General features: G+C 34.0%; 1 protein-coding gene across 3 annotated transcripts in view; it reads right to left on the bottom strand.

The window, feature by feature from the left end:
- Positions 1–1,091: 1,091 nt before the first annotated feature.
- The window catches only part of SESN3 (sestrin 3), a 69,451-nt gene continuing 45,284 nt past the window's right edge, over positions 1,092–25,258 (bottom strand). The window contains exons 4-10 of one of the 3 annotated variants that reach the window (XM_012660067.1): positions 24,564–24,746; positions 19,638–19,874; positions 18,803–18,977; positions 13,529–13,647; positions 12,517–12,707; positions 10,170–10,314; positions 1,092–8,985 (exon numbers count right to left, since the gene is read on the bottom strand). In XM_012660067.1, coding sequence (XP_012515521.1) covers positions 8,899–8,985; positions 10,170–10,314; positions 12,517–12,707; positions 13,529–13,647; positions 18,803–18,977; positions 19,638–19,874; positions 24,564–24,746 — 1,137 coding nt within the window. In that variant the 3' untranslated portion in view covers positions 1,092–8,898. The remainder of the gene's footprint in view (positions 8,986–10,169; positions 10,315–12,516; positions 12,708–13,528; positions 13,648–18,802; positions 18,978–19,637; positions 19,875–24,563; positions 24,747–25,258) is intronic. The other 2 variants (XM_012660068.1, XM_012660069.1) reach the window with 2 other exon arrangements.

A 25,258-nucleotide genomic window follows, 5' to 3' on the forward strand; every position in this document is an offset into this window, starting at 1 on the left:
AATGAAGATATCTTCATTACAAAGTTATTGTGAGGATTAAATGAGATCATATATGTGAAAGGACAACACACACACATAAACATGGAGTTTTACTTTTTAAAAAACAGGCCCAAAGTTGTTAATAAATTCATAGGGAACTAGTGTCAAAAAGCTGGCTTTTGAATTGGGGGAGAGCTTGTGGAAGGGCTGGGCTTCTGGCTGAGTTTGTACCTTGTCCTTTATCTTCCCCAGGGGTTGCATATTATTGAAAAAGACAGAGTAATCAGCCAGGAGCTGGTTTCTGCTGACCTACCATTATAGCTAGACACATGGCACAAAAGAAGAGCGCTTGCCTTTGGTATGAATTTTTATGTAATGAACGAGTTAACAGAAATGAAAAGTAAGGACTTTCCTTGGAAAGCCTTGCACAAAAGACTGTGTACATCCCTTACTGTTTTCCAAAAGCCTATTTTACATTTCTACTTGGAAGTCTTACTATCACTTCACATTACATATGTATAATCTTCCCCTCCCCATCAATTCTCCTTCCTACTTTATTTCAAGTGCCACACACTATTCTCCAAACTCATTACTGTGCTATATATTCAAATACATTAGTACACTTCACCTAATTCTTAAACAACTATCTCAAGTAGGTATTACTCCTCCCCTGCACCATCGTGGTACAGAAATTAAAGATCATAGAGATTAAATTATTTCCAAGGTCACAAAGCTAGTAGAATAAGAAAAAAAATAGGTTTTTGAATCTAGGCCCTGACCCCATATTCAATGTCCCTTTCCCCATTCTAATTACTATTTTGGTTAATGAGAGATAATAATAAAGTTAATTTGCTTTTTGCTGAGATCACAAGTGATATTTTAAAAGGTAATAACTACACATTTTGCACAACTTACACTATTGCAATATTCCACTAATGCAATATCCAGTGATTATAAGAAATAATCACAAGAAAACTGTGGGTCAGGAAAAAATTAGTGAAAATAATGACTCCTACAATTCATATATCTTTACGAATGCACGTCTCAATACAAGCAGAAACAAGCCTAGACAAGAATGCTACTCCAATATAAATAAAGCAAGCAAATGATCAGTGTTCAGTTTTGCCAATTTTATTGAACCAATAAAATTCCTACTAATAACAATGAAATAAATTTCTGCAAGTATAAATGTGATACAGTTTAACAAAACCCATTGTTCTGTACCTATAAATAGATTTTCAAAATGTCATAAAAAGTGCAGTTATGAATTGTTGTTAACATGTTAATACACAGTTCCTTTATTTCAAATGTGTTTGTCTTGACTCACTAACAGTTCCTTCTGCATCTGTTCAAATAATATTACCCATCCCTCCAAAAAAAAAAAAAGGCATTAAAGCACTAGAATATTACACATAAACTGATCCATTCAGATCAGCTTTAGTCAGAACTGTAAAATCAGCAACGAAAGAAAAATAAAACCTAGTAATACATACAAAAAGCTTTCATGGGTTCTATAATCTCCTTAACTGCTGACTCATGTGGAGGGCATTAAGAGTTGAAAAGGCTTATATGTTTAACTATCTTAGACTATATCTACAGCAGGGTCTGGTTTGCCAGAACAAGTTTAAAGTGGCTGTTTGTTAAGTTTGCTATTTTCAGAATCGGAAGTATAAATATGAGACCGCCATTTGACACTGAAACTTGTGTGAATCCTAAATTGCATCAATGATCTATTTGATAAAAGCTTATTCTAATTTAAAACCTTATAGAGTAAGAGACTGATATATATGTATATATATAACAGTCTTAAAGATCACGTCATCCGCCTTACATTAGTCCAAAGCACGTGCTTCGTAAAAAAAAGAAATTACAGTAACAAAGCACAGGACTACAAAGGCAAAACATCACAGCTTCTGATTACATTGAATAAAAAGTACCAAAGAACGCAAAAGATAATTCTGTATTAATACTGATGAATTAAAGAACTATAATAGACGTTTCACAGCATGCTACATATATCGCTCACAACTTAAGGATAAAATGATGTCTAAAATTGAAAGTCAAGAAGTTGGCAATCTGATTTCATGTGCAATTCAGCTACAAAGTTTTAATATATACATTCATGATGTAGCTGCCCTGCAAAATCAGGATTTAAAAAAAAAAGAGTTTTCAAGTTCAAATCCTATTTCATAAGTTAAAAGACACATCCAGTTCTTCCACGACCAGGAAAGTTATTTTCAGGTTTGAAGGAGCTAATCCAAGTAGCAAGGCCATATTCCAAGTTGACCTGACAGGGTTCTTTACTACCTTGCTAAGACTGTGTATGTGAATGTGCCCATTCTATTAGCATTGAGAAGATTCCAAACTGGCTTGTGGTTTGCTTTCTGTCTATATTTTGGGTTGAAAAGAGTAAATGTGAAGAGAAAGAGGAAGAGGAAAATTGTGTTTTCTCTCCAGAGAAGACATACAAATGCAAAGGAAATATTTGTACTAGATTATAGTTTGGATCACTTTCCTTGCTGAACAAAGGTACCATTTAACTCTTTAGTTTTACTTTAGAGAACCAGCAAAATTCAGAAAGGCGATAATAGTCTTTCCACATTACAAAGAAAACTTCTTGGCCGCCCAACTGATATATTTCCTTTATCCTACCTTTTGATCCTTCCTTATCAGACTTGGGAGAGCCAGTTAAAAATCTGTAAAGACTAATGAATTTAAGAAAGAGCTGTATGATTAGTTTTATTCTGTAAGTGTCATAATGTATGCACTTAACTAATCAGGATTTGTGAAAAATATTTTAACACTAAAGACCAGAGAGTCTCTCTCCCTCTATGATATTCTTTTTGTAGAAATTATACATTCTGTTTTTAAGAGGTTAACTTGAGAGGTGCAAGAAAATAGACTGTTTTAGCAAAATTTACACAACAAAAATTATATTTATCATATTTAGACTTACTAATGTTTGATGCTGTCCTATGAAATGTAAGATGGGGTATTTGTTCTAAAGGCTAACTTATGGTATGCACTGCATTGTTTCAAAGATTTCTGCAAGCATTCAGAAGAATCAGATATTCATTCTCTTTTTCCCCCTATATTATTTCTTTTCTAATTCTGTACTTCATGGTGGTGCAGTCATAATTAGATTAAAGTTAGAATGAACACTTCACGACATATGATTTAATAAAAACCATTGCTTTAGTCTCCACTAAGTCTCACTCCTTAACTAGGCCATCAGTTCATTCCTGGGCCCTTAAAGGCATTTATTGGATACTGCTGTCAGGTTGGGTTGTTCATCAATGGGTTGGAAAACATCCAAATGCCACCAGAGCTCATAACACTCTATACTTTCAAACAGGATGGTTGATCTTTAGGTCAGACAACCATCTACAGTGCCCCATGTTGGAAACTGACATAGTTTTACATCTATGAACAACACTGAGTACACACTGGCTGGAAAGGAAGAACTATTTTGTCTTCCTCGTTTGTGCATTTCCTCTTCCTTAATGATACTATCTGGGTATACCTGAAGTGCAGCTAGGGGAATAGAGATTACAAAGTCAATGCAGTCTCTTTTCATCTCATAGAACATTTTTTTCTCCCATGAGAACAGGACAGGAATGGGGTTAGAGCCTTAGTCTAACCCAGGAAAGCCTGGTCAAACCTTTAAGTACTCAATTTTGTGGTATTTTATCTATATTATAAATTAAATGGGCTTCTGTGATCCAGTTGGACCATCTAAGCACCCTTTATCACATGTCCTTCTATTAGAAATGCATTTCAAGGACTAAACAACACCAATAAAACAAACGTCTGAAACATCACCCCATTTGTATGCTAGAAATTTCCTGTTCCCACTCAAGGGTTACAGGTCATCTGGATTGCTGGAAAATTTTAACTTTACATTCAAATAGCTTGGATTAACACCAATATTCATTACCTAATATAGATCCAAGTTAGGATGGCAATTCAATCACTTTAAAATCCTGCTAAATGCTAAATTCTGCATGGTAGAAATAGTTCAACTTTTGTATCATGTATAAATATAAAGATTCCTACTTTGATAGAAGGCAAAAATCTTTTATGATTTATTTAAAATATGGAAGTAGTATTACTGAACAATGGAGAGTGAATCCATGAAAAGGTTGGATACTCTGAATTTATAGGCTCTTTGGGGATGAGGTAGAGGAGAGAGCAAGATATTTTGGCAGCTGGGAAAAGGGTAGAATAGTATGGGGTGGACGAGATTTACACTTGATGCTGTGTAACATCTGGTAGGGTGTCTAGGGCAAAGGTTAGGCAAAATATAGCTGGATGACTGAGGGATTTAGAAGAAGTTGGGACAAAGCCAAATTCTTAATGAATGGATAAAAAGTAACTCAGAAAAATAAATGCTGGTGACTATCAGCAGGTGGCTGGTGATGTTTGGTTTGGAGTGAAAGGCGTTCAGACCAAGATGGGCTGAGGGAGGGGAAGGAGAGTGAGCATGTAGAGGTTGAGGCACTTGGAGGAAGAGAAAGCAGGCAGGAAAGGGTGGACTGAATGCAGGTAAGAGCTCCCACGTGGGAAATGTTTCCTTTATGTTAGGTGTACGATGCTGAGGACAGCCACATTCTCAGCTTTATGTTCCATGTATTCTTTCAAAACTTTTCCTTCCTCATAGGGCTCTGCTTTGACATATACCTATGCCTCTAATATCCATTTCGCCCCAGCTATTTTTGTTCTAGGTCTCACCTGAGCAGACACTGCTAACTAAGTCAAATTAGCATTGAAATCAGCTCCACATAAAATGGGCATTTAAGCTCTGTTGACTGAGATAAATACATTCATGTTACAGTACTGCTTTGAGGAAAGACTCGTTAATTTGATTCTCAGTCTCCAGAGGGATATAATAGGGAAACATAGTTTATGATGATGGCCACCTAGAATAGGTTCTGATTATACAAGTTAGGTAACTTAAAACTCAATCTGAATAGAGGAGCCACATGTCTTTCAGTTTGCTATTGAATTGTACTACTAAGCAAATTTCATATACTATTTATATAGCATTACTGTTGCATACATTTTACTCCATGCAAGACCATCTCTTTGCATAAAAGAAGAAAAGTCCTATTAGATAAAGAGAAGAGTTTAAGGTCTTGCTTTCTGGAGAAATGATTTAGAATTGCCTTTAAAACATAACATAAAACAAAACAAAAAACCTCATTTTGCTATCAATCAGTGCAAATCATTTTTATAACATGTACTGAAATTTATTTTTTTCCCTGATGAATTGTCCTTAGAGTTTAAAAGAATCTTACCATCATATATGCATGCACTCTCCACTAAAAGTGGTAAACTATTTTAAGTATAGATCTTTAATTATTTGTTGATAATTTTATTTTGCTGCGGCATAGAAATCTAAGATTCTGGATTAAAAAAAAACTTTATAAGGTGGAAAAGGAAAAAGCTGCTCTGTGATAATATCAATTAGATTTTAGAAGCATTTAAAATCTTTAGGAGACATTATAACAATTAAAATAGGAGCTCTGGTTCAAATTTTATGATTTTGATATAAAACTTACATTGAATTTTCTGTTCTCAAAACAGCCCTGTGTTTCTCTGCCATTATTTGGGCTTAAGACCATAATAAAGGCCAAGGCCATGCCCCAGATTCCACATTAGCCATCTTTTATTTAAAAATACCCCAAATGGGACAAATTCCTACCGAGAACAGGACAATGTACTTAGTTCAAAAGGCAGACCCAGCTCAAAAGCCTCTTTTCCCTAATAATCATGAGTCCACCTGAGGGAGCCTTGTCTGAAGGATCCAATGAGGCACCTGCCTGGCCACGCCCACAGTCAAGTGGGTTAAAGAACAGATTACTTTCAGGTGGGAGAATATTTCAGTATTTCTTAAGGTGACCTGAGAAATGAAGAATTACTGTTGAAGCTGGAAAGCTTGAAATTCCAAAGTAAATAGACATTATTCAAGCATATACATCAGTGGATTATTAGACGGATTTTAACATAATAAGGAATTAAAGAATTCACATTCACATGTGCTTTTTTCACGTACACTTGCACATTTAAGTTTGGCACAATGTGAGACCAAGGTGTAGATTAGCATATTGTATAATCACATCATTATACCAATTGAACCAGATATCTCTTTTTAAAAATATCACATTTTAATATAAAAAGCTATACTATAAATTACTATGTAGTAAATTCGATACTCTGAAAAAATACCACCCTGGAAAACCGCATCAGAATTTCAAGTTTGCATTGGATAAAGAGTGTTAACAGCAAAAAATGGTATTCGCAACCTGGAATGCTGTGCATGCTGCATGTTAGTAGGTGCTTTAGCACCTTCAGAAGTCAATTTTTCTAGGCTGGTTCGCTGAGGTTCACAAACATATTGTTTTGTTTTTGTTTATAGTTCCAAGTCAACTTATTTTCCTGATTATTGATGAAATAGATCAATGCTGAGCTAAAAAGAAACTTTGCTAGGAAAGAAATCTATTAAAGGCACTAATATTTCCATAACCTAAATTCCAACTACTTACATTTCTGGGGAAAAAAACTAAAAAAACCAAAAAAACTAAGTGGCCATTTTAATTACTTAAACCTTGTTTCCCCTTTTGGTCTAAAGCTCATATGGTGTTCTGTGAGAATTTCTCCTCCTTTTCAATACATAAAAATCATTTTTCATCCTGTAATACAGTTCACCTGCACAAAAATATACGGCTATTAATTGAAAGGATTCTAGTAAAAAAACAAATGCAAGAATAAAAGATATCCTCAACTTGAAAGTTCTAAAGTTAGGGAAGTCAAATGGACATTTACACTGTCATCTGTGTTTTGCCATTCTCCTAAATACTTTCTTTATAGTTAACACATATCTATATAATGTGATATTGAATAAAAATCAACATATGGCACATGCAATAAACAAAACAGAAGAGATCTGGCACAAGTTCTTTGAATAATCTCTTTAAATAAACCACCCTGTCTTCAAAAATATTAGTAATTTTTTCCTCACATGGAAGATGATTTCAAACAAGATCCTGGAATCCAAAAATGCAGAACTACCTTATGTTAATAGGTTTATAATCATCTCTGTTTTCTTATCTGGAACAAAATCTAAAGGAAAGCAACCTAATGTATTGTACCAGAAAAGGATGATAAATGGAAGAGAAAAATGATTTAACAAAACACTAGTTCACAATTCTTTCATGAGAGAAAAAAGTTAAGTCCTATATAACAAGTAAGTCTAAAATAAAGTCTTTATGGGAACTATAACGGAAAATTTTACTATATTATTTACTATGAAAAAAATTGGATTTTTTAAAAAAAATTAGCATGTATGTGTAAAATTCAAGTCACCCTTAATTAACCAAAAAGTGTTTAAAAAGCAGTGCAGTTGTGTCCTACTGGATAGTTGTAAGCATCTCTTTAGGCACTTCACTGGTTCATTAACATAATACAAATTAAAGCTATAAACACATAATGTTGTGCTCTCTGAAGATAGTCTAACCAAGCAACAGAAACCAATGCAAAAATGTGACCTTTTGGCCGATTATTCCTCCCCTAAGACTTGATATCTTTTTTAAACCAGTTGTCCAAAGAGATTTTTCTGGGGAAGGGAATGCTTTGGCATTATGAAAGGAACATTGTTCAACCCCAGTAAGGTAAAACTGAAAAAAGCCTTGTGCAATAAAGAAATTTGAACAAAATTTCTTTATGGCTCTGTTTAAAAGGACACTTCTGCAGTGACATGATGGGGGAAAGTTTAATTGAGTATTTAACATATTGCACTCTTTTGTTGTTGTTCAATCACATTAATGCATAGAAATGCAATTTTTAACTTTGAATAATAAACTGTTTAACTTATTATAAGAAGAAAAATCATGGAAAATAATTTCTAAAAGCCTAACAGGGAGAAATACAGACATATTAACCTTCCTTTGCTTACTGAAATATAGGAATAGCTATGAAAAAGGAAACATGTGCAAAGAAAATTTTTGGTCAGTCTTGTGTGGGTACAGGTTTATATGTGCCAACTAAATGAACTAAGCAGCACTGTGAGCACTGATTATTTAAGATGACTGAAGATTACTGTCAGTGATAGAAAGGATTGTGCATAATTCCACTTTTAATATATACATCTGATATGGAAAACCGAAACTTTTCTGTTTTCAAAGAGAAAGAAAATAGTTGAATTTGGCATTTCAGTAGCATGCTATAGAATTCATTATGATTAATTTCACATTAAATTATGGACAATGGCTGTATCACATTTCACGTTATCGCCAATAGCAGTAAAAAAACAAAACAAACAAAAAAAACGAACAAACCAAAAAAAAAAAAAAAAAAAACAGTGCCTGACAAATAATCTCCTGGGGACACAAGAGTGTCCAGTGAGCAGCTTGGTTCAACAGCGCATGCTTTTCCTCTACCAGATTTAGGACACAACATTAAAATTTTAGAATGGCCAGAAGAGGTCATTCTTTGCTGAATTTCAATATCTGAAAAACAACTGCTTGAGCAGATTGTAAGCGCTTTTCCTTACTTAAAAAAAAAAAGAGAGAAAGAAAAAGATACATGTACATACAAAACCCAAAAGCGCTGAAGTTAAGCATTAACAAACCAGGTTCATGATTTATGATCAGTATCCAAAACTCCAACTATAAACAATGCAAAGTAGTGCTCCTCAGTATTATTTTTGCAATTGTTAGTAATGTTAAGCATCAAGAAAAATAAAACACATCATTGCACATTACAGCCGCAAAAAAAAAAACAAAAAAAAACAAAACAAAAACGGCTAAACTTTGACACTAGAGAATTGAATAATTTTTGATGCTATATCACAAACAGCTTCTGATGTATATCTTATGTGAAAGGTCTTTACACATATATGACATTTTCCTTGGGTGAGCTTCAGGTCAAATGCCGAGTTATGGCACGAAGAGCATAAAGAAGTTCAGCTTGCATCCGTGCTTCCATTAAAAGTAGATTTACATGAACCTAGAAATGAAAATGTTATCAGTTTAGCAACCGTTATAAACAACTAAAAAAAGTTTCATTTTTTTCACATGTCAGACATTCACAAAAGTTTTTTTGTGTGTATATAGACAATATACACACATACATGCCTGGGCATATTTAGGCACATTCATGACATAACACTCAAATCTGTGCTTGTAAGAAATGGCCCTGCAACCAGTAAAAATGACCTATAAAATCTAAAAGAATTCCCATAATTTTGTTAGAAAATGAGTTTCATAAGGCCAATCAACCTTTTGTATTATAAAATAAAATTAATTTTTATAAATTATAATTTTCCTAAAAATTATACTTCCTTCTAGTTGTAAAATTTTACATGGCTAAAAATGAGCCCTACATTTCTTACAGCTTATGCTTATCGTGTGGAATGGTTTTAAAAAATTTGCTAGTGTTTACTTGAAAGATACTAATGTGAAAATCTGATGCGTAAAGCAGTTTCTAATCAGTGTTTGATACTCGTTAGATATGCATAGCTTCCCTAGAGTCCTTTAGATAAAACTTTGAAGAGCACTTCTTTTGGGGATACACATCAGCTGATAGGCTAACATAAATAACCACAATTTTTCAAAATTTACTGTAAAAATATGTTATAATATTATATTTAAATTATTTTGACATATTTCCTAGGTTGGATATATTGTTAGATATATTCTCTTGATGAGTAAAAAGAATTTCTAGATACAATCTAGAAAAGGAAGAAAATCTTGCAAAACATATACATAGGGCATAAAGATCCATCAAGAAGAGATGCTGGAGGTAAAATGGGTATTTTACCTGATGTGTAGTTGGTTCTGAGACTTCAAAAATTTGTTAGGTACTGAGGCCATAACATTCTCTGCTAAGGTCATACAGTTAATAAGTGAATGTTAGGACCCTAAAAATTTTTTCTTACTTTTAAGCTTGGAAACCGTGGTATAAAGGAGATTTTTGGACTTAATAGTTAAAAGATGTAGGACTTAAGGCCAGCTCTTATACGATGACGTTAGGAAAGATCCTTAACATTTATTAGGTTTTAATTTAATGTTTCCTCCTGGTCTCAAGTTATCCTTCTGCCTTTGCCTCCCAAAGCACCGGGATTACAGGCATCATTACTTCTCATCATGAACATTGGCCTATGGTATAATGCTTAATCATGAAATACTTACCTTTTCTGAGTGTTTGAACTGCCGCCAGTAACTATCATACATGCGCTTTGTAGTTCTCTCAGGATAGCAGGTCACTGTCTTAATGTAAACCTTCAGGCTTCGTTCAAGTAATTGATTAACTTCTCCATAATCATAATCATCATACCTATGAGCAATATGACAACAGCTTTATAATGACAAAGCAAAATTTTTAATTTCTAAAGGTGTATCAAGAGACATTTATTGTCTGGTAATTAAATACCAAAAGCTCATTAGTTAATTTATCTAATAAATATTTATTTATTTATTTTCATGACACCATGTCTCCAGAGATATCTAACAAATATTTATTGAGTGCCTATTATGTGCCATGCACCCTTCTAGTGCACCCCCAAAATAGAGAAAAATCCCTGGTTTCATAGAGCTTAAATTCTATTGAAGAAAAAAGGAAAAAATTAAAAAGATGAACATATAGTATATTATATGGTAATAATTGCTATGGAGAGAAAATGGAACTGTGGTCTTGGAGGAGAGGAGTTGTGATTTTAAATAGGGTAGGCAGGAAGGCTTCTCTGAGAGGTTGACATTTGAGTGAGTAAATACCAGAAGGTGGTAAAGAAGCAAGTGTAAAGGCCCTGAGGCAGGAGACAAATATTTCAGGGAAGAGGGAGTAATCATTGTGTCCAATGCTACTGAATAGTCAAATAGGATGATAGCTGAGAACTGGCCACTGGAAGTAACTATTAATATATGGAGGTCATTGGCAACCTCAATAAGAGCAGTTTATTGGTTGGTAGGGGTAAAAGCCTGATACTTTAAGTGGGTTCAAGAGAGAATGGGAGATGAGAGAATGGGAGACGAGAAAATGGTGATGGCAAATATACAAAATTTTTTCAAAGAGATTTGCTATACACGGATGCAAAGAAATGAGGCCATAGCCAGAGGGAAAAGAAGGATGAAGCCAGGATTTTCTTTAAAGATTGGAGAAATAACACCATGTTTCTACACTAATGGGAAAGACTCAATAGAGTAAAGCTGATTATACAGGAGAGAGAAGAAAGAATTGCTAGAACAGAGATCTTTAGAAGATGAGAGATGGGATTTTGTGCATAAGTGCATAGCAGCATAGACAGAAATAACAGCAGAGACAGAAGAGACAGCAGAGTCAGCGGGCACAGACGCAGACAAGTGGGTAATTGTGATATCAGGAGCTTGCGGAATTTCTCTTTTATAATATATTTTCAGTTAACTTTTAACCCAAATGTAATGCTTAGTTTAAAAAAGTATCTTGATGATTTTATATAAGCTCTATTTTGTAGCACCCAACAGATAAATTCATATAATCACCACATTTGTTGCCTTGCAGATAATAAATATTTATTATATTTAAATTAAACTCTATTAGTATTTATTTTTCTTATATGTAGGTACAATATATATATGTGTTTTAAAATATGATGATTCTTTGATAACTTATTGTCTAGGATGGTAAATGGACAAATAGCTCAGTTATTAATACTGCCATAATAGTATCTTTTAGAATATTGTATTATTAGTTGATTTATCAGGAAATTTTAGAGTTTTTTAGTTAAAATTACAGAAAATACTTTGCTTAATAGATTGACTTCGAATTCTACCCCATAAAGGCTTTCTGGTATATATCAGAAAGGGATATAGTATACAGTCAAGTTAAATGTATTCGTAACTGAAAATTTTCTCTGTCTGCAAATCTATCTCCATAAAAGCCTTCAAAACCCAGCTCAACAAGGCGTGTTCTCCAAATGCAGCTTTCTTGATTAGATTGTTCAGGTTCACTCATTTACTCACTGTCCCCTCAAGGCTAATTTTCTAAATTTAGAGGCCACTAATTTATAGTGGCTGATATATATTTCATTTCATTGTTCTTGTATGAACTATATAAGCCTTATGAAGGCAAAATCTATTCTAGTTTTGTTTATAACCTATTACCATTTTTTAAAAATGAATTTTAAAAAACAAACTAACTAAACAAGTCAGAATTTATTACAGTGATCTAAAGGGACACAATACATGTCTTTTTAAAAACTCACCTATTCTTCCAGAAAGAATTCTCAAATTTAGTCTGATTGTATCCTGCCCCCCAATGATTGCTGATGCTTTTTTCCTTCCTTAGTAAATTCTTACTACTGTATTTATATGTTCATCAATGTTAAAATTCACAACACTTAAAGAAAAATGCTTCTCTATAAAAAGAAATTAAATTTTTAAATCAGAAGTCCACAGGTAATACTTTGCCCCAGAATCATATACTCCTAAACAGGATGTAAATAAGACTTATGCCAGAATTTTCATTTAGAAATGTATAAAACTGTCTATATAATGAACATACCTGATTCCAAACATACAGTGAACATAGTTAAATAAAGCTCTGCGTAGCATGGTTGTGTCAACATCCTCATGGGTGGCCATAGTGTTGTATGTGAGATTGTAGACCATCCGAAACTTTTCATCAAGAAGATGTCCAATGTCAGAATAAAGTCTGTTCACCAGGGAGAACCCATGATTTTCCCAAGTATAGTCCTAAAAGAATAAAATGAATCCAGTTGCAAAGTGGGCATTCTCCATTTAAACTCTGTTTTTATTAAATATAATTACTGAAGCAAATAAGTACAAATATTTCTAATTTAGTTTCTAGGTTTGAAACTTTACTAAGGCTTTGCCAACATCAGTTTGGAGATCAATGTGCTAGGATGTTTCCTCACAGGGTCCAGAGTTTGGCACATTGGTAATGAACTATGGCCACCTCCTACGGTCAGGTAGTATGCACACTATGCTCTTACCTGGAAGGACCCCAGGAGATCTTGGACTATTCCTATGTGACCAAACCTATTCAGAGACTTGGACAGTTAGCAGATCATCTAAAACAAACATGAAGGAGTTTGTCTTAATTCAATCTTATACCCTCTTAAGAAGTCATGTGACTATTGTGGCTATTTTCTAGGGGTGGAGGTAGGGCTAGGGCTTAAGCCCATAACTACTAGTGTATGATCTTATTACTAAATGCCTTTTTGCTTATAAATGTGACCATATCACTTGATTTCCTCCCTGCTCCCCTCCAAGAATGGTATGAACTAATATACAACTATCATGATATAATGCAAATAACTCAATAAAGCAGATAGTTTACTTTTGCCTTCTTAGGGGGAAAATATTAAACTAATTATCCATCTATTGGGACCTCAAATTAGACTAAGATGAAAACTAGATTAAATAAAAAGATTTACAGATCCTATCTAAAAAAATCTGTCCATTTCTTTAGAAGTCAATTTATTTACATTTCAATATTTAACCGTTAAAATGACAGTATGTTCTAGTGTCTCTGAATTAAAGACATCTCATACCTGAGCTCGGAATGTTGGCAAATGCTCTTCCCCTCGTCTAGCAAAGTCTTCATACCCAAAACCAGGGTCTTCGATATATCGAGATACATCAGATGTTACAATCATGTCATCCTCAAAATCTACAGAGAATAATGAACAACCTAGTGTTAAGGATACTGTACATAGTTAAGACAACAAAAGTGAAATCCATTTTCTTCCATGTTTTATCTTTTCCATGGATTTCTAAAGTGATGATATTGACTCCATGGCTTAACTTCATTTACTGTATCTACTGCTAAAGTTTTGCGTACAATTTCATTACCAAATACTGGCAATCTTACCATTTATTTGTAGATTTCCAGGTAAAAAACTAACTAGATTCAAATATCTAAGCAGTAGTAGCAAAAAATCAATACAATAGTTTTACTAACTTGGAAATGGAAGATAGGATAGACCTGTGAGTATAAAGCTTAAATATTTTTTTTATTTCTCCTGGGGAATGAAGTAGCAAGTAGGGAAAGAGAAGAGATAAAGATAAAGACAACTTTGAGTTTAACTCTAAGATAAAATTTGTTAAAATTACATGGTGTTTCATCTGGACATAGTCACAGTAAAAATCAGTTCAACATAGTTCCCTTTGAGCTTTTTAAAGCACACAGGGAGAAGGATCAGGAAGCAGGCGTTTGGATGCCACTATCATCACCTTAATTTAAGGAAGGTGCTAGTTAAATGGGAGGGTTCAGTTTGTGAGCATTCACTGAGATTAACACCTAAGATATGTGTACCTTTCTGTGTACATGAAAACAAAAAAGTACACAACATATGGAGTAAACAATGTACTAATTAGACTGTGATTAGAATATTACCAAAGTAGCATTCAGGAAGACAGGAAGGCAATGATAACATTTTAAGACAGCTGACTTCTGCACATTTGATGCTACAAAAAAAATTCACCACTGAAAATTTTCAAATGTCCAATGAATATTAATTTTGGTAAAAATAATTCTCTTTGAATTCATTTTTTATTTTAGGTTAGTCTTGTCTTTATATTAAATAATTATTTTTTCCTGATTTTAACCATTTAAAGGGAATGAACAAGCTTTATTTACTACTTCTATTCTAGAAAATGAACATATATTTCTCAAAAAAAAATTAGCTCTTCCCATGCAAGGAACAATATTTTCTTAACAAGTATTAAGTTTGACATTTAATAAATAATAAATAAATACAAAATAAATAGCTAATAAAACAATATTATGGCATAATAAAAACTATACTTCTTAACTGCACAAAATCTTCAGAGGCTTAAAAAACATTTGGTAATCCTTCCAAAAGAAATACCTGAAGACTAGTAATACTTCGTTATCTTTAATCTTTGCTATTTCATGAAAATCCTAACAATATTCTTTTCTCAGAAGTTTTTATCTTTCTTTATGTTGCTGCTGTAGACCAACTGGGGTGCTTGAAAATGGTAGGAAAGATGTGCCCAGACTACCCAATTTGTATGTATATTATTAAAATTCTTACCTAAGTTTATTCTCTAACAAGAACAAACTGGCATTTATTGAGGACTTACTATATACCAAGTACTATGCTATACACTTAGTATCTATTTTTTCTTTGTTTCATTAATATCAAAAGAAATATCGACTGTAAGTTACTAATACCATTGTCAGTACTAAGTGTCAATAAGTAATACAATGTGGATTGGTATAAAATGATATGGAAAACTTCTAAACATTAAATTACTTGAACTGATCTGAAGCTTTTAAGCGACTTTCAGTTCTCTGAAGAGACATTTTTAGGCTTTTCTCCAGTCCAGTTCTACAACCACTTTGTCTTCCCCGTGTGCTCCAGCACTCTATTCAGGTGAATAGAAACACTTTTAAGATGGCATTGTCAATGCACTAGCTCTTAATGTTTACAAACTAGCATATACTTCCCTTCTTTCGGTCCATTACATAATACTCAATAGAAATTAAGAAAAAAAATGTAGTAGCAATTGCCAAGGCTGCTATGAAAACTAAGAGTTTTGTGGGTTGCAAAGTAAAATCAAACCAAGAACAGTGAGTAACGAAACTCTGCAGAGCAGTGTCTCTCTGGAAGTGATTTTTCCCTCCATACTGTACAACCAGGTGGTTACATTTGGCAAATATTGATACTGGAGTTGAGTATTACATACTTGGTTCCTTTGCCTTTGATGTTAGTTTCTGTTTGCTTATATACATTTTCAAGTTGTCTGATTTTTAAACATCTTAAAATTAACAATAAAAAGTGAATAATTAACCAAATAAGAGCATTGATCCTAGGAAAAACTCTATGTATTAATTTAAAATTAGGAGTTAATTAGGACCTGTTTTCTAGACAATTTTGCACACGAAAAGAAATGTACAAAGGTCCCTCAATCCACAAATTTTTTTTCCTAAATTTGTCTTAAGAAGTTAAAATTAGTACTCTGATCAACAAATCTAAAACAATAGTTTTAATTCTATCTAAACAAATATTTCAAAGTCTGTATTCAAAGGAAATAGCATTTTGCTCATTATCTGCATTCTCCTGTCCCTAAGAAGTAGCTACTAACATAATAGAGAAAATAATGGAATTGAATACCTTTCTAACTTAAACAACAAACAAACAAAAAATAAATAAATAAAAAGCTAGTTAACCCTGTTACCAAGCTACAGCATGTGAACTCTATAAAACACTTTAAAGATTTATTTTCTTCAAAAGAAAAATTATTCTTTGAATCCCTACATAGAATCTGGGGTGCTTTATCATATTGGTCAATCAAACTAAGAAATTTTTTATAGGAAAAAATAAATTCCTATTTCTAGTTTAAAACATGGTAAGTCTATAAAAATAATTAGCTGCTGTAGTGAATCGTTTTTTTCTATATTTTCTTTGTGTAGCTAGCAAATTTAGTATGACAATGGCCAAGAGTAAAAAACACATATAATGAAATTATTTCCTTGAATGATTTATACATGATATGGCCTCTTCTATTAAAATTAGAACAAAATTTTTGGCTAGGATCCAAAACTTGCTAGTATAAATTTATATTTAAAGGCAGTAGTCCCTGCTCAAGAATCCAAGAAGATAGAGACTGGAATCCAAAATATATTTTCAATATTTCAAAAGACCTAAAAGAAATAAAACATTTATATCCTTTGAGCTCTAGTGATCTTAATGAAGCTCTTAAAAATTAGCGTCTGAAAGCAAATAGATAGAACTAACCCTAACAAAAATGATTACATTTTAAAATACTGGTTTACCTAGAAGGTTCACCCTAGGCTCATCATTTTCATTTGCCCTCACTTGTTTTCTCTGGATGATTTTTATGATCAACTCTTTTGATTTCTGCTCCCAGTTATATACTGATCACTTTCAAAATTTTACCTTGAGCTTAAAAACCTCTCTGCTATACCCTGGCTATTCCAAATGTGGTTTGCAGACTAGCAGCACTGCATCACATGGAGGTTCAATGGAAATGTAGCTTCCGAGGCCCTACCCTAAACTGCCTGACTCAACATCTGCATCTCAACAAGATGCCCCAAGTGACTCATAAGAACATCAAAGTTTGAGAGGTTCTGTGCTAGACATTTCCAGAGTGGATGTTTTACAGACATCTCAGCTCAGAATGTCCCAAATATGCAGGACACATGTTCCTTAAGGTTACAGATGTCTTTCTAACCATTTGGCTCCTGTACCTAGCATCCTGTTTCCTCATCACTGTGCCTATGCTTGGACCTGGATGCTGTTTACCACATTCTCTTGTACCTCCCAGCCATTGCCTGGCTTTGCCATGCTCAAGTCTGTTAAGACCTACCTTAGAGCCAAGGGCTGCAGGAGTTCTTCCTCTAGGCCCTGCTTCTGTCCACTCCATTCCCCCAACAAGCCTATAAGCCCTTTTATAGGCTTATACATCTTTTAAATTCTGTTAGGTATTATAATTATTTCCCTCCCACTAGCATGAGAGTTCCCTGAGGGCAGGAATCATGTTTTATTTAGCTTTAAAACCTTAGTACCTACCACAGTGCTGAGACTATATGGGGTACTCAATAAATGTTTGCAGAATGATATTAAACCAGTAACTAAAACACCAAGTTTCTTTATTTGGAATTTCCTGCTGATAAGAGGGTCCGATTTTAGTTATAGTTGTCTTCAATGGATGATATTAATTAAATGGGTTAAATTAGTTACCCAATTTGGTAGATAAAATTTTTTATAAAAAAGATCATTAAGGGAAATGATAAAAGGGGTTCTTGTTCTTGGTAAAACTGAGAGCTACTGGTCCATGTTATGTTTAACATTAACAAACAAGTTACAGCTAAAACAATTCTCAGAATTTATGAAACTGACTAGTCTTTTTTTTTTTTTTTTGGTAGAGATGGGGTCTTACTCTTGCTCAGGCTGCTCTCGAACTCCTGGCCTCAAGTAATCCTCCCACCTCAGCCTTCCAGAGTGCTAGGATTACAGGCGTAAGCCACTGCATCTGACCAAGACTGACAATAAAGTAATTTTGAAGGTCTCTTTTAAACCAATGGAATTGTATTTTAAAAAGAAATGTTCTGTAAATTGATGACTTTTGAAGGGTTTAAGCTTTGTATCGAGTCTATGCTATTTTAATAGCATTTACTATGTGGTGTTCAATATCTTTTTTAGTTGTAATTGAAAAGTTCCCTTTCCATTTCAAAGTCTCTTAGAGTATTAGAATAACTATGTTTTTGAAACTAGAGCAAAGATTCCTAGCTTTTAATACAGAATGAATTCCTCCAAATTCAATCTAAGAAAATGACCTAAATAATACATTTTATAGAATTCCAAAGAAATGCAAATGCAAGTGCAATGTAATTTTAGAACTAATCTGGAAAAGCAGCAGTGTGAGAATAATCCTCCCACACACACCCTACCCACAAAAAAGACAAAGATATTTTTTTAAAAATTATATCTATTGAAACAAGATTTCACTTATCATTTTAAAAAATCACAAAAGTAGGATGAATTAAATATTCCTATCTAACTTTATAAGCCATTGGTCTGCTTCGAATAACATTTTTTCAAGGATAGAATATAGACCACAGAGCTGAAAGTTTCTCTTAACTGGGCCTGAAATACATCCAAAGATGCACTAGCCTAAGGAGGAAAGCAATAGAATTAGGGGAAGGTAGAGGAGGAAAACTAAATAAAAGGAAGATGGTAGTAGAATCATTTTTACATATCCATATGGAAAATACTGAAGGTCGTTCTGTCAGGGTTCTAAGAACAACTATAAGGCAAAGAAGTGAACAAAAGCACCTGAATGAGGAAATGAATGAAAAGTATCTCCAGAGACCACAAAAAGACTTTCTTTCTTCTCCTTCTCAAAACGAGTGGTCATTTCTTCCTGAGATGCTTCTTCATCATCCCTTTCTTCTTGAAGCCTTTTCATTCTTTCCATTAAGGCCTCTAGTTCACTTAGAGAATCCACAATCTGGAACCAGATAAGATAATGTTGGATGCTATTAATATTAAAAATTGTTCCAGTAAATGTCTCCATCTCCCAGTGTCACTTATGGACAGAGGCACAGGCACAGTTATTAAGTTCCTAAGTGGGCTTTGCACTAACTCCAGAGAGAATCATATGACACAGTCAAACATTTTCAGAAGTATGGTATTTTTGCTTCAGTTATAATTATAAAAAGTTTATAAGTATATATATGTATTAAATCTAGAATTCTAGCATTTGGTATATATTAAATTATAGGTTATTAAAAATGAGGCAGCCTCAAATTTTCTACAGTCTGCTCTAATAAGATACGTTTTCTATTGGTCGTTCCAGTGTCTTATAGACATAGACACATTTTTCTGGGACCTGCTATGCAAAAGGTATAACATTAAAAGCCTATGTTTACTAGAATGCATCATTGTTTAGTCTTTATAATTTGTAATGATACATATTTGCTTTAAAAGCCTTTTTAAGACAAATCAGAACTTTAAGTACTGGTTAAATTTTTACAGTATTAAAAATTATGCAAAAATACTTCAAGTATATAATATCCTGTCTAATCAGAGAATAAATTCTCTCTAGGCATTTTTAACATTAAGAAGTTTAAAGCAAAAATAGTAAAGAAAAACAGTTAAGAAAACTAACCCCATAGTTGCTGCCTGTAAGGGATGCATTCTCTATGCTGTTATCATTTGCAAGATCACAAACGCAGAAATTGTTGACTGATATTAGCCTGAATCCATTGGAGATTTCTGGATCTCTCTCTGGATTGATACCACTACCAAAAACAAAGCTTGCCAAAGCATGATAATGTGTCAGTAGGACCACAGCATGTACCAGTTCAGGCAGAGACCAATTGTTTTCTCCAGTTTTGACAAGTTTCTGGAATGAGAAAGCAAATCAGAGCATATATGAAAACCGTAGACTGCTTCAAAGAAATTTTAATTAAAAGCATGGAAAATCTACCAAATTTCATATATCCATTTGTTACAGCCCAACCGAGTTGTATTGCCCGCTGCACAGAGAAGAGCCAATACAGCCGGGGTTGCAGCAGGGGAGATCCATCTCCTCGCTTGGCGCTCTGCGGTATTAAGCTCTCTCTCTGTTGAAACTTCGGCTATCTCACTGTATTGGCTGCACTTACACCTATTGTACTGTTTTCTCTCTGACACTTTGGGCTTCCTATCAGGGCAAGTAAATGGAAAGTTTGACTTGGGTCCAATCCAGCAGACTGGGTGTCCCTACAAACTACCGAAGACTCTCTTTTGGGAGCTGGAGACAAATTTGTAACAGAATAAACAACAATATGGGGGAGCCGGCATCCGCCATACCAGAAGGTAGCCCGCTGGGATGATTTCTCGAAAATTGTAAGTCCTTCAGGTTTTTCCCATTGACCTGCAAACAGTTTTTCTTTGCAAAACTGGCCACATTACTCCCTGGGATCAGGAGAACAGTGGTCAGTGAATGGATCCTTTAACTACAATACAACTCTGCAATGAGATTTATTCTGTTAAAGGGGGGACTGAAACTCAACACATGAAGACAATTTTTTCCACCCTGATCCCAGCCACTTAGCAGATCCAATTGCCTAGCCCTTTGCCTGCCAAACTATCTTTAAAAACCCTTTCTCCCAAATTCTCAGGGATACAGATTTGAGAAATTCCTCCTGTCTCCTCACTTGGCGCTATGCCATATGCAGCTTTTTCTGCTACAACTCCAACTGTCTCAGTGTATTGGCTCTTCTCCGTGCCGTGGGCAATACAACGTGCGTGGTTGATCTGTAACACATTTATAGTAATAAAACTTAAAACTCTCTTCTAAGAATGTTTCATATATTAATATTAAAAATATGGCTTTGGACAAACTGTTCTAGTAAAGCTATCAAACCTAACAATATAATTATGTTGTAGCTTCTAAGTCCATTATTATATAATAGATCTTCTGCTTCCAAAGCACTTTTATGTATTATTTTATATATTATTTATGTTATTTTAATGAGATACTTTCAGAGAATCACAGAACATTGGAAGAGACTTTAAAGATTATCTAGCAAAATCATTAATTTTAAGGTTTTTGGGAAACTTTGTCTAACAAAAATCACATAAAAATCCAATTCGGCAATTTAACTTTTAGATATCCTTTATATACCTTCTGAGGGAGAAAAATCCTGCAGCAGATGACAAAACCATAGAAGACTACCTCTCATTTAAATAAGAATTTTTAAAATGTCAAAGCTCTTTTTCATATGCTATTTTACCTGATCTTCCAGCTGAAATGATAGAATCACAAATGAAGCCATTAAAATCAGTAATTCTTCCACCCACTTTCTCCAAGAGTGAATTCCACCAATTAATCCCTCAGGGGTTCTTGCCTATAGGTATTCTCTCTCTCTCTCTCTCTCCCAGCCTCTCTTTCAGGTGTAGAGGGAGGTTTGGGGTAGGCAAGGATCTCATCACTCTCCTTCCCCTCCCCCTAAATCTAAAACTTTCATTTGACCTACTTAAAGGGTAAAACGAAACAAACAAAAAAACCTGCTTTCTTTTGCTTTACTTTCCATTATTAAACTATTACACATACACACACACATATATAATTTATTACCAAAAGCCCAGGGAAAAGAAAGGGAAAAAAAGTCAAATTCTACCACCCTAATATAACTTTTACATATTTTCCTTTATTTTTATAAGCATTATTATACAGTTATAATCACATACATCTATTTTTCTGCTTTTCAAATTTGACATTTTGACAAGGTTCATTTCTCATGAGGCTACACTGTGATGTTAATTTTTAATCATAGGCCTTTATTGTTTATCAATGGATGTATATAACTACTTCTCCTTCCCATACTGTCAGACACACATACGTCTAAATTTTTTTATCTGCTACTATAAATAGCATCTTCATGCTATAGCTTTGTTCATATTTTAGAAACATTTCCTAATAGGATTTTTAGGGCAAAGAATATTAATATTTTTATGATGTTTGATAATACTGCCAGAGAGATTTCCAAAAGATTTGGTAGAATTTATAATGCCTTTGCCAATCTTTCCACGGTTATCATTAAATCTGAAAGGACAGACAACATTCATCGTCTCTAATTTCTCACCTCTCATTCATTTCTACTTTTTTTTATTCATTATGATCTGGTTTCTTTTTCAAATAAACTCTTGAAGCTACATTCACTAAGGTCACATATTCCTTATCCTATTCAATCTCTGCAGAATTTACATTGTTCACTTCCTCCCTTCTTGACATTAATCTCCTTTGACTTTGCAAAAGGTTGGTGGAAAACTACATTTTCTACCCTGAGATGTATCTTTTGCTATTACTGTATTCATCCATTATCTTCTTTCCTTGTACAATATCTGCCTGGATAGAACATTCATTCCTTCAATTTGACCTTTGCTTATCTGTAAATAACTATTCAATTTTATTTCTTCCCCCATCCCACCTCCATTTTGACTTACAGACCTGTATTTCCTTCAGCAATGGGACATCACTTTGTGGATGTCATAATCTGTTGGCAGCATGCGATGCTTACGCCATGAAGAAGGAAACTTCAGTCATTCCCCTGTTTCATCCCCTTTTTCCATCCTTACATCCTGCCAGTCACCAAGTCCTGCTTATTCTCATGCACTGTAAGTACTACAGTCTCACTTCTTCACTTTATCTCCCCATACTTTTTTTAAAAACATCATCTCTCAGGTGCAGTACTATGCCTGGCCTCCCTGCTTCTAGTCTGTACAATTTGTGATTTATCTTCTCCATCGCCAAATATATTTATATTACAACTCAGCACAAAAGCCTTTAATGATTCTTGATTCTCTATCATATTCATCTCCAAGCTCTTTTGATCACATATACTTCCAACAGTAACAACTGGGGGACCAAACCCTTATAGTATATATATTTATTTATAAATTAATATATACTTATAAAATATATTTTATACAGAATAGTTATATAAATATGATATAAAATACACAAATATAGAAATTTAAAAGGTTAAGACTATATACATCCCCCCTGCATTTACTAATATTTTCAAAGACTGTCTTGTGTACCCCCTGAGGTACCATAACATAACTTTGGAGACCATAACTTTCTGAGAATAAAATACAAATTCTTTTTTTTTTTTTTTTTGAGACAGTCTTGCTCTGTTGCCCGGGCTAAAGTACAGTGGCATCATAGCTCACTGCAACCTCAAACTCCTGGGCTCAAGCAATTCTCCTGCCTCAGCCTCCAGAGTAGCTGGGACTACAGGCATGAATCACCCACCTGGCTAATTTTCTATATTTTGTAGAGATGGAGTCTCGCTCTTGCTTAGGCTGGTCTTCAACTCCTGGCCTCAAACAATCCTCTCGCCTCAGCCTCCCAGAGTGCTGGGATTACAGGCATGAACCATCGTACCCCGCCAACAAATTCTTTAATACGGTATTGATTGGGTCATTCAATATGATTCTTGCCATTTCCATTTCTTCCCATTTCCCATCCCCCACCTTATATAAACATTCCTCCACTTCAATAACCTGAAGCTGTTAGCTATTCTTCCAATATATATCATTACGTGCTCTATTCTTTCTGTAAATGCTCTCCTCTACTTGAAAACTCCCACTTATTCATCAAGACCAACCTCAAATGTCACCTCTTTCGACAAACCTTCTGATCCATTCTCTTTATTCACACATTCATACACTACTGTGCCGTGATCATTATCATTACCCCCTGCATCTCCTCCCCTAGACTCCAAGCACATCCAAGGGTTAGGGTCTTCATCTTTACCCACCAAAGGATCTGGCACAAAGTAATTAAGACGAGGACATTTCTGTGCATTAGAAACAGAGATTTTAAATAACAAAGGATCCTACTGATAATAATTTAGATGATAGCTCCTATTTATTGATTAGTTACCATGTGCCAAGCATAGTGCTAAGCATATTATATAATGATCTCGTCCTATAGGCCTTTGATGGAAGCTCCTTTCGAAATACAAATACTCTAAGTCAATCACAACTCTATTTCTCATCTAAGCTCTAGTTTCTAAAGGCATTTGGCATTCACACACCAGCTGGCAAATCACTTTTTTATTTGCAAAATCGTTTTTGGGGAATCTTAACATTATGAAATGTTAGAAACTAGAAAGAAGTTTAGAACTCATTAATCTAGCCCTCTCATTCCACAGATGGTGGAGCTGAGGCCCATAGAAGTTAATTTACTAAAGGGCACAAACCTGTAACAGAGTAGAGACTAGAATGCAGGCTCTAGTCTCTACATGAATGTTAGCTCTCACTATCATGTTAGTGTTATTTTCTTTGTTCTACCTACTGCTTAAAAAGAGAAGCCAACTTTTCTCATAGCCATTCACCAAAGTACTTATACAAGCTAATTAGTGATTACTTAAATAGGAGAATTATTTGTTTGTACATATATTAAACCCACTGACTTTCTACATTTATCTTTTCTACACATATTAATATAATAGTTTTTGTTTTTCAAGTTTTTAATGTGCAAGTGTTTAAAATTAAGTCCTAAGCAAAGTCCTCTATATTTCAAAGAAATCCTCAGTACCTGAATGTGCTCTTTCGTGATCAGCCAGGGTCGATGTGCTAGCAGCTTATTTATTTCATTAAGATTTTTCAGTCTTTGTGGCACATATTCCAAACCATTCAACCACTCAGGAATACCTCCAGTCTTCAAAAATTCATCCACATGCATGTTTATTAAATAAGAACAGCGATGTCTAGCTGCAGCCTAAAGCACAAAGAAAATAATTCGTTGATAAAACAATCATGGGAAAGTCTCATTCCACTATTTCTAAACAAATAATTCAGGTGGAGTTGGTAAGTTTTATAGCCAGTAACTCTTTTCTTATAGAATCTTCTTTCTAAAATATCTATCATAATGCTGCAATAGATTCTTGAATCAATACATGAGGCTAATACTTGTACAAGCAAATAATTGTCACCTAAAGCCAATTACTTCCTCGTCTAGACGTTGGTATATAGATTAAGCCAGAGACCACTTTCCAGTCAAGGAAATTCATGTCCATTTCACTATGGTAAATATATCTACTGTATCCTCTTTAAAACATAATAAGATCTCATTAACTTTATACTCTAACAATTCAGAATTCATGCTAATTTGGGTACTTCTCTTACATCCTTTAAGATAACTCTGATTTTAGTCACATTTGTGTACATCATCCCACTCAACTGACACTGAAGCTCACTGATCCTTTCCTTCCTATGCAGTCAGAATCAGCC

This window comes from Propithecus coquereli, unplaced genomic scaffold (genome assembly GCF_000956105.1).
Source record: "Propithecus coquereli isolate 6110/MARCELLA unplaced genomic scaffold, Pcoq_1.0 Scaffold65, whole genome shotgun sequence".
NCBI classification, from domain to species: Eukaryota; Metazoa; Chordata; class Mammalia; order Primates; family Indriidae; genus Propithecus; species Propithecus coquereli.